The sequence below is a fragment of the Ranitomeya imitator genome, chromosome 1 (genome assembly GCF_032444005.1).
Source record: "Ranitomeya imitator isolate aRanImi1 chromosome 1, aRanImi1.pri, whole genome shotgun sequence".
Classification (NCBI taxonomy): Eukaryota; Metazoa; Chordata; class Amphibia; order Anura; family Dendrobatidae; genus Ranitomeya; species Ranitomeya imitator.
In genome coordinates, this window is record NC_091282.1 from 716386508 (window position 1) to 716402754 (window position 16247).

Here is a 16247-nt window from a genome sequence, read left to right on the forward strand (position 1 = left end):
ACCACAAGCATACCTCAAAATTTACCATGGTTTGGTTTGACTTGAGCCCAAATGAATAACTTTGGTGAGATTTGAAGAAGGCAGTTGCAGCATGCAAACCCAAGAATATTAATGAACTAGAGGTTTTTACCCATGTGAAATGGGTTAAGATTCCATTGAAATGCAGGCAGAAACTGTCTGGATACACATCACGCTTGCAGGTCAGAACAGCCAAAAGGGCTCTATTAAGCATTAGGCCGAGCTCACACTTGCATGTCCAATGCGAGAAACTCGCTCATCAATTTCTGGCAATGCTGCCAGTGGTTGACCAGAGTGTTCAGCTGCATAGAAATACATACAGCCACACGCTCCGGTTCCGAGTGCCGGCAGCAGTGCCAGATATTGATGAAAGAGACTCGCGCAAACTTCTCGCTTTGCACACGCAAGTGTGACCCCCAGCCTTAAACTAAAGGGATTTGCTGCACGCTATGTATGTGTATGTAGGTGCACAGGTGCAATACCACTCTAGTCCACAAACTACTGCGAGGTAAGAGACATCAGTTTCTGGAGAAGAATGTGCTCAGGTGTTGCTTACCTCGCAGTACAGTGCTATTTCATGGTTTCCGTTCTGTGATATTCTATTTGGTGCAATTCATTTTGACTGATTAAAGGTCTTATAGACAGACATGCCATGTATATAAAATTGTATTTCATACACACTAAAGAATTTTCAGCTTGAAGATGCATTTTTTTGGAGTGCCTTGGCCTTTCCTAGTTTTCTAATAAGGGCTAATGATGCATTGATGAAGGGGTGATTCGCCCCATATTGTAAATCGGTGTGGATAAAGGGGTGGGATTGTGGGCAAACTCGTTCACCTGGAGAGGTTGTGCACGGACAGGCACAACACTGGATATGTGGATTATCAATTGGAAATGGTTGCTGCTCAACTCGCCAAACCCCGAGTCTCCAGACTCAAGAAAGATTGTGGCTCAAGAAGGGAAAATGTGTTATTTTTGGATGGTGCCAAAATCCAGGTGATAATGGTCCAAGAGTCTGTAAAACAAAATACGGTACTGTTATTGGAGTTAGTCTAACTCCTTCATCGGGTACAAGTTTGAAACTAGTTTTCACTCCATGATCTGTAATCAGAATTGGAGTACCAGGCTCATTCACCCCAATGCCACTGTAAACAATGAAGAACTATACTCTATCCTTCCAGTTCCAATAACTGCGGCGTCATATGTATTTCTGCACTGCCTTTTTCCCACATTTTTTACTGAATGATGCAAACAGATCTTGTCCATTTCATGTTGTAGAAAATACTCAGATGTTATTGCCTCTACCTAACATTTTAGTATAAAGATAGATAGATAGATTTGGAGTTTTTTTTTTAAATTTATATATTTTTTGCAGAACTTGTCCCTGATGCTTGTTCTGTAGGTTGGGTTTGAGGTTTGGTATACATCTTTAAGATGTCTACTACTTGACTGTTTCTTATGCTAAACACTTCTCTCTTGATTGCAGATTATAAAACTGCTGGATGGAAAGAGATCACAGGCTGTAGGAATTTTAATATCCAGTTTACACCTTGACATGAAGGACATTCAGCAAGGTAGGTGGTTTTTGAGGAAATCCTAATTTGTTTGTTATACAGGGTGGAGCGCGGTAATTTGCTGATTTGGGAATGAAATAAAAAAATTATGATCATTAGAAAAATGTATTTTATATTTTAATTATACTGAACAGTAATGGAATTTTTAAATTACATGGTTTTAAATAGTGTATCTGGCAAATATCGACCTTCGCTATCCACACACTGCTGCATACGTTTTCTGAAGTTTTCATGAACTCTAACAAGCATGTCCACTGGTATTCTGCCAATTTCAGCTTCAATATTGTTCCTTAGGTCTTCCAAGGTGTTGGGACGGTTGATATACACCTTAGACTTCAGGTAACCCCAAAGGAAAAAATCGCATGGGGCTAAATCTGGTGAGCGTGCTGGCCAGTTCACATCTCCCCTCAAAGAGATAAGCTGTCCAGGGAACATTTGCCTCAAACAATTCATGGTAACCCTCGCTGTGTGGGCAGTGGCACCATCCTGTTGGAACCATGTATCCTCTAGTTCCATTGCCTCAAGAGCCGGCTGAAAATAATCCTGTATCATAGACAAGTACCGTTCGGAGTTCACAGTTATGGCACGACCATTATCCTGAAAAAAGTAAGGACCAATGATGCCTACTCGTGATATGGCGCACCACACAGTGAAAATGAGGTGAAAATGTGCCTCATCAGAAAAAAACACAATTGCGTCACGGGGTATCGTTGCTAACATGTCTTCACAAGAGGTCCGCCGTGTCAAATAGTCCCATGCTGACAAATGTTGGACCACGCACATTTTATACGGGTGAAAATTCAGTTCATCATGAAGAATCCGGTGGAGAGAACGTCTTGAAATGCCAAGAGCAAATGATTGCTTCCGAGCAGAGCGTTTCGGAGATTGCAGTACTGCTGCTCTAACTCTCTCGATGTTTTGTGGTGTTGTAATCCTTCTCTCAGGTCCCCTTCGTACACATGACACATTCCCTGCTGTTCTGAATGCATTCACCCAATTTACAATTGATTGCCGTCCAGGAACACGTCCGCGTGGAGGAACAGCGAATTGTAAACGAAAAGCACGCTGCACTGCAATGATCGAGTGGGCATTTGAAAAATACGCTTCAACACAAAATGACCTCTCTTCACGTGTCCACTGCATGATGGCAACTGAAAGGCAGAGGAATACAAATCTCCCATCAGCCACTGTAAGCCACACCCACTCTCCCCTCTCTTCGACCGACAGTGCCGCCACAGCATGCAGTGCAAAAAAGCAAATTACCGCGCTCCACCCTGTACTTGGCCCTCGATGGAGTGGAAGTAACGACCTAACTGTTAGGGTACCGTCACACAGTAGCATTTTGATCGCTATGATGGCACGATTTGTGACATTCCAGCGATATATCCGTGACGTTCCAGCGATCTCGCTGTGTCTGACACGCTCCTGCGATCAGGGACCCCGCTGAGAATCGTACGTCGTAGCAGATCGTTTGAAACTTTTTCGTCGTCTAGTGTCCCGCTGTGGCGGCATGATCGCATGGTAAAACAAAGATGTGCGCGATATTGTATACGATGTGCGCATAGTAACCAACGGCTTCTACATCGCACATACGTCATAAAATTATCGCTCCAGCGTCGTACATTGCAAAGTGTGACAGCAGTTTACGACGCTGAAGCGATATTGTTACGATGCTGGAGCGTCACGGATCGTGCCGTCGTAGTGATCAAAATGCCACTGTGTGACGGTACCCTTAGTAGTGAGTGCATCAATCCACAAAGAATCAAGTTTCAGTCCAATTTCCTGAAATTCAGTTTCACACAGAATTGAATTTTTTTAGATTAAATTAATAGTTGTCAAATAAAAAAAATTACCATGCACCATTTCCCACACTGCTGAAGCATCAGAGAGCAGGCTAATATCTTTTTGCAAATGAAGGAGAAAAAATTGGAGTTTAAAGGAAATCCCTAACATGCATTTCCCTTGTTAAAGCCTTGCTTTAACTCTCCTGGTTGATAAAGCAATGATTTAACAAGCACATTGCGCTTTGGGGATTTTTTTATAGGTGCTTTCTGGGACCTCTTCCGCAAAATGGGTAAGAATTGGGAACTTTAGGACGAAATTCTGACACCTAGTTGATACCATAGTGGTTCGTACTCCCATTTGTCTCAATTTTCCCCTCCTATATTTATCCATCTCTGGGACTCATTGCTTGTGGTTCTTTTTTTCTCCCATTACCAACTGTTTGTCTATATTTTATATTTAATTTTTTTAACTTTTTGTATCAATAACGAAGTTTTTGGCCCTTCAGACACCATTTTCTTTTTTTTTTCTCTTGTTTTCAGGAGTGGCTTTGCTTAATTTTTCTAAACATTTAGCTTGTTTCTATGAGGCTGTAGATTCGGGTCAGGAGATCTGCGGTCAGTCCGGGCATTACAGTCTGTATATGGACTGTGAAATATGTCTTTCTAAACCCGGCCTAAGTGTCTCTTCTGTAGATTGTAAGCTCTTCAGGTCCTTATTCTCTCTTGCCTGTAGAGTGTAATCTCTTATGGTTAGCAGCGTTTTTCTCTTTCGCTCGCGCTCTCGCTTGCATTCTCTCTCCTCTTCCCCACATGTATTTTCCAATTAATTACAGTATTGAGATTCATGCAATTTAATTTATGGTGAAATAAATTTGGGGGAAGTTTTAGCAAAGTCTGCGTCATCGAAGCTCCAAAGATCTTCTCTAATTGCTCTTGATATGCCAACATTTCTCAAAAGTATCTGTCATTCTTACCCATGAGAATGAGGTCATATGGGTATGTGTCAATGTGTTAAGAAAAAGCTTCACAAATAAATATTAACAATTCTGGTTTTCATTGGTGCAGATAAAGAATGGGGTCAAATATACAAAAATTATCAGATATGTTGGCTACACTCAGTAAGGATGATATAAAAAATAGATGGGTAACTTTACTGGGTTTCATTGAATTGATGCTATGAACCTGAATAAATATAGTTGTACTTGCTCTTGGTTGCATCTGCTATAAGAAGCTCAAGATTATGTTCAGATGTTCTGCATTTGAAGTGTAGTAATCTGCAGAAAAATACTTTTGGATAAGATTCTGAAAACCCTTTCCACATGCAATGTTTGACTGAACCACTGGATGAACGGAAGATCCTCTGGTGGACCCATCACTGGCATTGCAGCATCTTAAAATGGCACTAGTAGTTTTTGTGCTTTTACGTCTGGACTCCTAAGTGACTGAGCTAGTAAATCATATTGGGCTTTGTAGTCCTACTTTTTCTTCAACATCAGTTGACAGTATCTCTTGGCTCCTCACCATAGGAACGTGTAAACTTTCTTCATGACTCTTTAACAGAGGTTTAAGAATTCTTCTTTTAACAAGGGACTAAACTTGTAATTTATTTATTTCAAGCCTTATAAATATATATGTATACAAAAACATGCAATTGGCCATATACTACACTGTTTTGCTGAGTGATGCACTTGACTTTCTCCAGCAGTCCTTTAGACAATAAATAGAGAGTAGGATAAGCATGGGTACCTCCATTCAATATTGGGATCAGTAAAAACATTCTCAGGATCCAGAGCCTTGGTTTTTAAATTGCTCCTTCATCAAGACACCATGTAAGTTCCTCTGGCCTATGCATCGGAGAGAATTTTCAATTCTGGGAATATCCATTTAATATATAGTCCTTACATATTCTTGAATTGGGGCTGTGTGGAATTATTTTTGGGATCATATACAATAAAAATACACCCCATCTCCTGGCTAGATAGTTGAAATTACACCACTTTTAGAAAGTCCTTTTGTTATATACAATAGCTTAAAAATAAAACTTAGACCAAAAGGTGAATTTAAATTGCACAATATTCATGTAGTATAAACAGGTTAACAATCGCCCGACAAATGAGAAAATAGTTTGTTCGTCGGGTGAAATTATCTTTTGTTTTACCCAAAAGATAAACACCTGTGCTGCTGAGAAAAATGGTAGCTTATGCCAACTGGGTGATCTATTACTAATCGATCTGTGCGCATCTGAAGTGCAGTGTGTCTGTCTAAACAGGTTATTAAAAAACAGTAAACGTCATATAGATCGGGAGTTATTTAGGACTGTGGCTCAGTAGTAGTAAATGAATGCTTCTTTACTATTGATGATCGAACGTGCTCGGATAAGGTGTTATCTGAGCTTGCTCGGGTGCTAAAGGAGCGACTTCGGCGTGCTCGAAAAATATGGTTTTCTTACTTTCGGCTCTGTAAAAACTCTTACTGTTTCACTTATTCATTCTCGTCTGGACTATTGTAACTCTCTACTAATCGGCCTCCCTCTTACCAAACATTCCCCGCTCCAATCTGTCCTGAATGCTGCTGCCAGGATCATATTCCTCACCAACCGTTACACCGATGCCTCTACCTTGTGCCAGTCATTACACTGGCTACCCATCCACTCCAGAATCCAGTACAAAACTACTACCCTCATCCACAAAGCACTCCATGGCTCAGCACCACCCTACATCTCCTCTCTGGTCTCAGTCTATAACCCTACCCGTGCCCTCCGCTCCGCTAATGACCTCAGGTTCGCATCCTCAATAATCAGAACTTCCCACTCCCGTCTCCAAGACTTTACACGTGCTGCGCCGATTCTTTGGAATGCACTACCTAGGTTAATACGATTAATCCCTAGTGCCCACAGTTTTAAGCGTGCCCTAAAAACTCATTTGTTCAGACTGGCGTCCCGCCTCGATGCATTAACCTAACGATCCCTGTGTGGCCTATTTAAAAAAAAAAATAAAAAATAAAAATCACAGGTTCCTCGCATTATGTTCTCATTCACTTTATGCAGTTAATAGCCCTCTGTGTCTGTACTGCTACATACTTAGGCAGTTAACTGGTTCATGCAGCTTTACATGAACACCCGAGCCTTACACTATGGCTGGTCCGAATAACTATAGCAATTGTTACCATCCACCTCTCGTGTCTCCCCTTTTCCCCATAGTTTGTAAGCTTGCGAGCAGGGCCCTCATTCCTCCTGGTATCTGTTTTGAACTGTATTTCTGTTATGCTGTAATGTCTATTGTCTGTACAAGTCCCCTCTATAATTTGTAAAGCGCTGCGGAATATGTTGGCGCTATATAAATAAAAATTATTATTATTCTTATTATTATAGTTTGATGTAATATTCAGCTTTCTAGCTGCATATGACATGGGGAAGGTGTGTGTTGAGCGGCTCACCTAGTGGATTCAGACCCATCTGTATCCCATTACCACAGAAATTACCTCCGTCTTTGAAGTACAATACTCGTTAGTTCAAGGGCCACTTAGATGGAAGTATTACAGGGGCTTTGCTGTGTTTTACACAGTTTTTTCAGTCCAGTTGCTCGAGGAATTAGCACTCCCAGCTCCCCTGCCCCTTGCCCTTTTGCTGATCTTTATTAAGGCTTTAGCTACTTTTTAATCAGTTTAACACTTTGGTGAGTTTCCACACATTGGCTCTGATTGAGACTAGACTTAAGGTACCGTCACACTAGACTATATCGCTAGCGATCCTTGACGTTGCAGCGTCCTCGCTAGCGATATCGTCCAGTGTGACAGGCAGCAGCGATCAGGCCCCTGCTGTGCTTTCGCTGGTCGGGGAAGAAAGTCCAGAACTTTATTTGGTCGCTGGACTCCCCGTAGACATCGCTGAATCGGCGTGTGTGACACCGATTCAGTGATGTCTTCACTGGTAACCAGGGTAAACATCGGGTAACTAAGCGCAGGGCCGCGCTTAGTAACCTGATATTTACCCTGGTTACCATCCTAAAAGTAAAAAAAAACAAACACTACATACTTACCTACAGCCGTCTGTCCTCCAGCGCGGTGCTCTGCACTCCTCCTGTACTGGCTGTGAGCGCCGGGCAGCCGGAAAGCAGAGCGGTGACGTCACCGCTCTGCTTTCTGGCCGCTGTGCTCACAGCCAGACCAGAGAAGCAGAGCGCCGGGGACAGACAGCGGTAGGTAAGTATGTAGCGTTTTTTTTTTTTTACTTTAACGATGGTTACCAGGGTAAACATCGGGTTACTAAGCGCGGCCCTGCGCTTAGTTACCCGATGTTTACCCTGGTTACCGGGGACCTCAGGATCGTTGGTCGCTGGAGAGCTGTCTGTGTGACAGCTCTCCAGCGATCAAACAGCGACGCTGCAGCGATCCGGATCGTTGTCGGTATCGCTGCAGCGTCGCTATGTGTGTGACGGGGCCTTTATGGGACCATAGGGGAGCATGCTGAGCCTCTTATTTGTCAAGTGTTGAATTTATAAATAGTGTATTGGCCAGATCTGAGTAAGAAGAATACATTTGCTTAGTGAAAATTGTGTTTTGTGTGAATGTTTTACATCAGTAATTATAGTTTTGTGTGATGATGTTGCTACATATTTTAGTAAGGAAAAATTGCATTTGTCTATTAAATTAAATTTAACCTGCAAAGAAACATAAAAATATTTAAAGTACCTTTTAAAGGTCATGCATACCTTTTTGACACATGTTAAATATGTCAGAGATAAGAGTTGTTTTACATTTTAATTTTCAGCCGTTCACTAATTTTCATAGCTGCTGATATACTGTTACCAATGCTGATATAACTGGATTTTCATGTTCCTCCCAGAATTACATGCTAGATGTTAATTTTTATTTTTTTTTAGGATGCGATTTGCTATTGCCTTCACTAGCTCTTGGCAATGCTTTATTCCTATACTGTTTTGTTGTTGTATATCAAACTACATAATGTAGTAGGGGATATTCACAATGATGTCAACTGTTTCTGTGGCCAAGTCTAGACTGTTGCAAGCGCTGCCATCAGCAGAGTACATCAAAGAGGTGAAAAATATAAGGGGTTGATGAGCGGTGCTGGTGAAGATGTCTAGAATGTAAAATAAAACATTTCAGCATTCAATTGGTGCCTTCATCAGGCTTGTGTACTATAGTCTTTAGCCTATAATAAAGGCTTCAATGTGATGCCAAAATGTATTGCCAGCCAGTAACTTAATTTTATATCACGTCCTTGGAACAGACTTATTCACCAGCAATGCTCATCAGCCCAATGTGTTTTTCACCTTTTTATACTATACTATACTGTATAGCATGTTCTCTCTGCCCTCCCTAAATAAATGTATGCTTTTTTTTCTTAAACACAACCTATGCCATATACATCCCCTACTCTCTCCTTGTTGCTGTATTGAACATGGAGAGAAGGAAAAGAAACAAACATACCCAACACGGCCAAGAGCAATATACTGTTAGCTCTGTGTAAGATGCAACAGCTCAGGCAGCTAGGCAAAAGAGGTGCACAGCTCAAAAGTATTTCTAGCATCCACAAAATTAAGCAATAGCTCAAGTTTTATGCCATATATGCACAAGAATCACAAGCGTAAAATCGGGAGACAGCATTTTAGAGACTGACATGCTTAAGTCAGCATAAACACCAGGGGCATAATTATCGCTGTTGCAGAGGGCACAGAAATGATGAGGCACGTGCGGGAGGGGAGCTGCCACTGCCGTCAGGAGATAATTCCGCTCCATGTGCATCCTAGGATGCACATTCAGCTGAAATGTATTGCTGCACAAATATCCGCCGAGTCTCTACACTGCAATACACATTGCCGGCCAATACGAAGCTGACAACTGATGTCTGCGTGCAAGTCACTGGCAGCGCATGGCAGTGACATCACACGCTCCTCGTCGCTTGCTTGCTGAAGCCAGCTGCCGGCTTCTGCATCCGCTATGGAAGAGGACACCACAGATCGATGGAGTGAGGGAAGGTGAATAGAATTGTTTATTTTTTTAATATATTTTGGATCAGATTTGCAGAACAAAAACATAATTACTGTAAAAAGCCAAGGATGGGGAACATTACACCAGGATTGGAGACATATATTAATGGAAAGGGCTCAGGATGGGGCACACTGTACCAGGTTGGTGGGCATATGTCACAGGAAGGGGCCAACATGAGGTTATTACAGAAAAGAACCAGGTTTGGGGACATTATTACAGGATTGGGGACATTGTTACATGATGGCAAGCACGGATGTCTGACACTGGTATTGTCGAGGTATTGAGAGAATGAAAGGATAACCATACCCAATCCCTTTTCCCTACAGTTAGCCCACTAATGCTTTAAATTACCCCCAAATAAAAACAGAAACGATTTCTTTGGAATGTTATAGGCCACAGCAGCCTTTATTTAACTAAACAATAACACATTGAAAAAAATACATTATTCTTACTAGGAGGAGTCCTTGAAGCTCCCAAGAATCTGGTGATTAACAAAGCATAAAGTAAACATAACATACCACCAGTTTTACTCCCATCAGTTACCATACTGGCTCGGGAGCACCAAAACCCCAAGGGTTCACTGTTCACAATAAAATTCTAGGGAATCCGACCAACCCTGCCGGAACGCTCCTCCACAATTCACCAGATCCAAACCATGTTGAATTCCAAAACAGAGGAGCCATATGCCAATGGAGCCCCCAGACCAATTTCCACCAACTTCAAGGACCCCCCCAACCGCCACAACGAGGGGCCATTGCACACCTCAAAGGCCCGAGACCCCCCACACCGAAATGCTATGGCCCTTTCTATGCCTTCCTGTAATCCGAGCGCCCAAAAATCACTTCCCACCGCATTTAGATGAACCCCGTCAGCCAACCAAAATTCACCCTCCCTTTTTTCTAATTCAAAATGCCTACGGCATCACCCCCATTTCTAGACACAAAAGACGACACCGCCCAATTAACCTTTCTCCTGGCCCTGTTGATTTTTACCAATGTCCCTCATGTGTCGCCAATGTTTACGCGGACTATTTCAGACCAAACAATGGTCATTCCTGGATACAAGAGCAACAACTGTAACAAATCCTGTTTAAAATCTTTCACTAATTCTCTGAAAAGCCAAACCCCCCAAAATCATTACCATCAACAAGCAGGTTAAAATGTCCAGAGCTCTGTCCAAGCAAACACTGTTATGTATCTCTCGTAAGACCCTATGCCATCCCCCTAAAGCCGAGCCACCGGACCACCGCCATTCTTCCGCATGTCAGCTCGCAAGGCTCCCCAATGGACATATGAATGGCTGAAAATCCACACCATTAACGGCAGAGAACCTGAAAAAACACAAAACATAAGGTTCTAAACATGCCAAACACTTGATATGAAAGCACAATCGACATATTAGAATTAAAATTCCCCGACTACCCCTTGCAGCCTAACATAACTGCGATACATTTTGGACTGCCATATGCCAATACGCCGAATAGCATCAATCAGCCCCCAAGCCTCCCAACACCGCATCTGTTGCAGCCCCAATCCTAAGAGAGTATCAATAACAATGCCCAAAAAACGTAAACACATGCTCGGGCCTTCTGTTTTGCCTGGAGCCAAAGGAATTCCAAAACAATCAGCCACCCACTCAATTGCTCTCAAAATCCTGTGACAACGATCAGACTCGGCCTCCCGGGCCAATGGACGAAATATCATCAAAATGGTGAATGATGGAACTGCAACCTGAAACATCCCAAACCACCGACTCCAGAAAAGAACTAAAAGCCTCAACCAGGGCACATGATGGAAAACAACCCATCGGCAAAAAAACCCTTTCCAAAAACAACTCAATAATTTAACACTGTTCAGATGAACCGGTAACAACCGAAACGCTGACTCAAAATCTGTCTTAGCCAAGAGGGCCCCTTTGCCGAACTTACTAACCCAAGCTACGGCTTCATCAAACAACGCGTAAACCACAGAGCAAAGCTTAGGGTCAATACCGTCATTGACAGACAGCCCCCAAGGATATGACAGATGATGGATCAACTGAAACGTCCCCGCTTCCTTCTTGGGCACTAGCCTCAAAGGTGAAACAACAAGATCCTCAAATGGTGGCACAGTTAAGAGGCCTGCCATGCGATCCAATGCCACCTCCTTATGCACCCCCAGGAAAAAGATGCCATTCTGCCAGGATCCCTGGGAGCAGGAGAACACCCTGCTGCACTGAAAGAAGGGGCCGGTCTGATAACATCAAAGCCCAAGCCGCCCGCCGCTGCACCGTCCTCAATGCCTGCAGTGTCATTCAGAGGTGCTGAAGCAGGCTGCCCAACAGGAGCCTTGCCGCTGCAGCCTCCCATAGCGTCAGGCCCCACATGCTGACTGGTGCACACTGGCTCCGCCCCAAATCGCTGTGAGGCGATGGCTTAGTAACCACACTCGGACCCCGCCTGGCAGTAGGATTCCTCCCAGGCTGGGGCCTGCTGGCCTTGGATCTTACTGGCGTCTGGCTTGGAGGGACTCCTGTGCCTGTGGGGGGCCCAGGGAGCCGAATCAAGGGATAACCTCTCAGGGGGCCTAGGCCACGAAAACTGCCGCTCCCACAGTGAAGAAAAAACTGCTGACCCCGAGCTCCCATCAATAGTGCCAGTCACCTGCACTTCCAACCAGCCTGGAGGATGCGATGCAGCCGCAGCCTTCAAGCTCTCCAGGACTCTATCAATTGCTGACATAGTGAGTGAGTATACTTCTTGGACCCAGAGAGCGGGAACTGACCGGACCCCACCCCTAACCCGACCCTATATACTACCCCACTAGAGCCAACCCCTTAATTATCATTTCCCCACCCTCCAACCCATTGTCATTTCGGCCTCTGCCCACACCGTGGGGGGAGGGGGGATGGCTCTGCTCCAGCCTTTCCTTTCTTAGGATCTGGAAGGCTGCAAGGACCCGTACTTCTGACAAACATACATATGGTGGCCAAGGTACAAACCCATCGGACTTTAGTTACGCCACTGATAAACGCCTAATCAGATATGTTACTTTTGAAAAAGACCTGAGCAAACGGAAAATTTTATGTAATTTTGTACATTTTTATTTATAATCTAGAGAAATATCATGTACTGGCTGCATATATTTCTCTTCTGCATTAAGCACTAAAATGGTTTGTGAAAAGCACAGGCTTCTAGCAATAAGTATTAGCTATGTTTCTAAAAGTCCCATGCACAAATGAACATTATATAATTTACTGTCTGAGCCTGAAGCACAATATTTATCACAGTTTATAAAGTTCAAAGGTGTCTTGATCCCATCACGTTGCTGGGACACCAGCTATGCATTCACAATAATCTCAAGTGCTGCCTTTCTAAATATTATTAAACAAGTTGTCCCAAATATAAATTTCCGTGGATCTGTGTCAATTTATAATTCCTCATGGAAGTTTCTGTACCTTCAAGGAGATTTGGAAAGGAAATTGATGACTGATGTAGCCTGTTAAGTATAGACTGCACATATTTTTTTTATCAACTGTAAACCGTTAAAATATGTGACTTTAAAATGTCTGACAAAATACAGTGCAATGCCCTTCTGTGAGGCCTTTACTGTAAATGACAACTGTCAAAATATCCAAAGTTATTGCTGGTGGTGTTAAACATATTATCAATCCTAATTGTATATCGGAACATAATATAAATATTAGAGTTGCATGAGAAAATCTCCATCTGACTACAGCACATTCACATGCTGCAGAATTATCCCACACAAATAGACCTGCGGTGTGTTTTTTTTTTAATTTGATTAATGACATATTTCAATGAAAAGAGACTGAAAATCTGTGTGTTAAAGAGGACCCTTCAATGTTAATGAACGACTTCAATCAAAATGTTTATTTTCTTACTGCATTACAGTCGTAATATGTAACGCTGTGTACTTAGAATTGCTAATTTTGCCTTTCCACCCAGTTAATTCTTCTTTTCCATTAGGTTTATGACATCATGTGATTAAAAGCAGACTAGTTAAATCTTTCTGATATCTCTATAGAAACAGGAAGTCTCTTTTGCCAGTATGAGTCATCATTAGAACTACAATTCTACTCACTGCCAAGTCCCTGGTGGGGCGCAGGAGTAGAGCAGCTGAGTCAGGAGTTGATGAGGGGGATCACCCATGCAGGGAAAATTGACTTCCCATTTCTTCATAGAACAAATAAAAGAGAAGAATTACCTAGGTAGAAGGGTAAAATGAGCAATTGTATGTACACAGTGCTATAGAATATGATTACAATATATTAAGTAGATGAAAACTTTGATGGGAGTGCTTCTTTACGATGTAAAACTGGCCACATCATGGAAAAGTGGCTGCATTGCTAAATAATTTTAAAACCAAAAACACATGGGCTACTTGCAAAGTGAACAAGTCTGTAGAAACCTGTTCACACCACCAAAGAACTTGAAGAACCAAAAGCGTACAGAGAGGTCAAAAAATACTCTGTTGTAATAATCAATTTGCAAAATTTGCGAAAAAATGGTCAAGATGGGATCAAATATTTCCTACCCCGATTACCTGAACTGCTATATAAATTCATGCTCCATTCAATCATTATAATGTTATAATTTCAATTCATGTTTCCAACTTGCTCTAATTTCCTTTCTAGGTTTTACACCAAGATGTTTAGTGTTTTCTTTAAGTACTTACGATATCAACAATATGTTTGATTGTACTATTATATTATTTTATTATTCCTTACTCTTCCTCCCTTCCCCCCCCCCTACTTCCCTTCCCCTCCATTTGATTTTAAATTTCCTGTTTATTTAATTAAAACTTCAATAAAATATTTTGAAAATAAAAAATACTCTGTTGTAAAAAAGTCACAGTAAATAAGCAAGTGCTAGTCAAAAAATGAAAAACTACAGGGTATTTGGTTAATACGTTTTTTTGCAAAAAAAAGTATGTTAAGCTGCTCCACCAATCGCCAAGGTATACCCTTAATAGAGCAGTCCTGTCTAATGTACATAGTCTCTATCTGATGTATTTAAAAACCTGATCATCGGTATAGTACCTGTGTGAACAGGGTTCAGAGAGAAAATATCCATGCAGAACTTGCAAGATGGAACAGCTACAATGCAAATGACCCACAGAGGAGTGGTGAACTCCCCAGTCTTGTAGAAACAAGAGAACAATTATAAAACCAAAAACACATGGGCTACTTGCAAAGTGAACAAGTCTGTAGAAACCTGTTCACACCACCAAAGAACTTGAAGACACAAAAGCGCACAGAGAGGTCAAAAAATACTCTGTTGTAAAAAGGTCACAGTAAATAAGCAAGTGCTAGTCAAAAAATGAAAAAATACAGGGTATTTAGTTAATAAGTTTTTTTGCAAAAAAAAGTATGTTAAGCTGCTCCACAATAATATAAATAAATAAAATAATTTGTAGCTTTTTTTTTCATCTTTGTTGCAGAGATATTGGACTGTAAATATGTATATGTATTTATAATATAGACTAATCATAAGCAGGAGGCATCAAACTGGGACAAAAAAACCCCCTGAGAATGTCTGACCCATTATGATTTTACTGTTGGCATCTATTGTGATTACAAGTGTGGGAAAGGAACAGAGTTCAGCTTTCTGTCATTACAAACCCCTCTTGCAGCTTTCATCTCACAGCACTGTCAGCTTTGCTCTACTTGCCTCATACTGACAGTGCCCTGCATGAGAGCTGCAAGAGGTGTTTGTTGATTAGATCAGAGCTGTGTGCCTCATACAGAAACATCTAGGTCTTAATTTTTTATTTTTTTTTCACTGCATGACATTTTGTACTTGTGATTGGTCAATGGCATGCAATGCAAAGGATAAAGTAACCGCCCCACAAGAAGAACATATTCGTATGCCCACTTGTTCTTCGCATAAATTACAATTTAAACTTTACAAGATAAAATCACCACAATGGAGATTAGAAATGTATTAATAAAAACTACATTTTACTAAGCTATGCACTCATAATTCCATGATATGGGCAGTTTAACGTGGTCAAACTTGTGAAAGGACCTCTTTAAATGAGTGGATTTTGTTTTGAATTTTCAGCTGTTCTACAACCCCCCCCCACCCCCCACCCCCCACCCCCCCAATGTGATCATATTCTAATGCTAGCCATATACTTTAAATAGATGTCCATTTGGCTGACCATTACTCCTCTTGACTCATAAACATGCACTTTAAGGCTATGTGCACACGTAAGAAAAGAGGTGCAGAATTTTCTGCACAAAATCCGCAGCTCCTAGCAGAATCTGGATTTTGTGCGGTTTTTATGCCATTGCCGATTTTTAACATGGAGGGGTGCAGAAACGCTGCAGATCCGCACTCCGTTGAAATCTGCGGCAATTCCGCACTGATTTTTCCGCACCGTCTGCACATCTTTTTTTTTTTTCCCATTAACTAACATTGTACTGTACATCACAGTGCGGTTCTGCAGCGTTTCTTCGCGGTAAAATCCGCTGCAGATCCGCAGCAAATCCGTACCATGTGCACATACCCTACGTTTTGCTAATCGAGTTGTAACTGGCTCTGCAAATCCAACAACCATCTCCTATTCCAAGGTTTAGACTTTTATTCAAAATTTATAGAAACAGCTCTCTGCACACACCCTGGTTGCCTAAAATGACACTTCTGTGATTATATATATATATATATACTAGATGGCAGCCCGATTCTAAAGAATCGGGAGTCTAGAATCCATATATACTTTATTTATTCAAATGTAAGAATAATACAATTAATAAATAATAGTAAGAAAGAACAAAAAATGGCTGCACTTACCAGCTCTTGACAATTCTTGTTATTTAAGAAATTGCTGGGCAATAATGGACAATGTCCTTATGTGGC

The 16247-nt window shown here is 41.7% G+C and overlaps 1 protein-coding gene across 3 annotated transcripts in view; it reads left to right on the top strand.

Annotated features, from left to right (window-relative positions):
- The window catches only part of FMN1 (formin 1), a 429179-nt gene that overhangs the window by 323786 nt on the left and 89146 nt on the right, over nt 1-16247 (top strand). For all 3 annotated transcript variants that reach the window (XM_069732424.1, XM_069732432.1, XM_069732428.1), the window contains one exon: nt 1505-1592. In XM_069732424.1, the coding sequence (XP_069588525.1) occupies nt 1505-1592 (88 nt within the window). The remainder of the gene's footprint in view (nt 1-1504; nt 1593-16247) is intronic.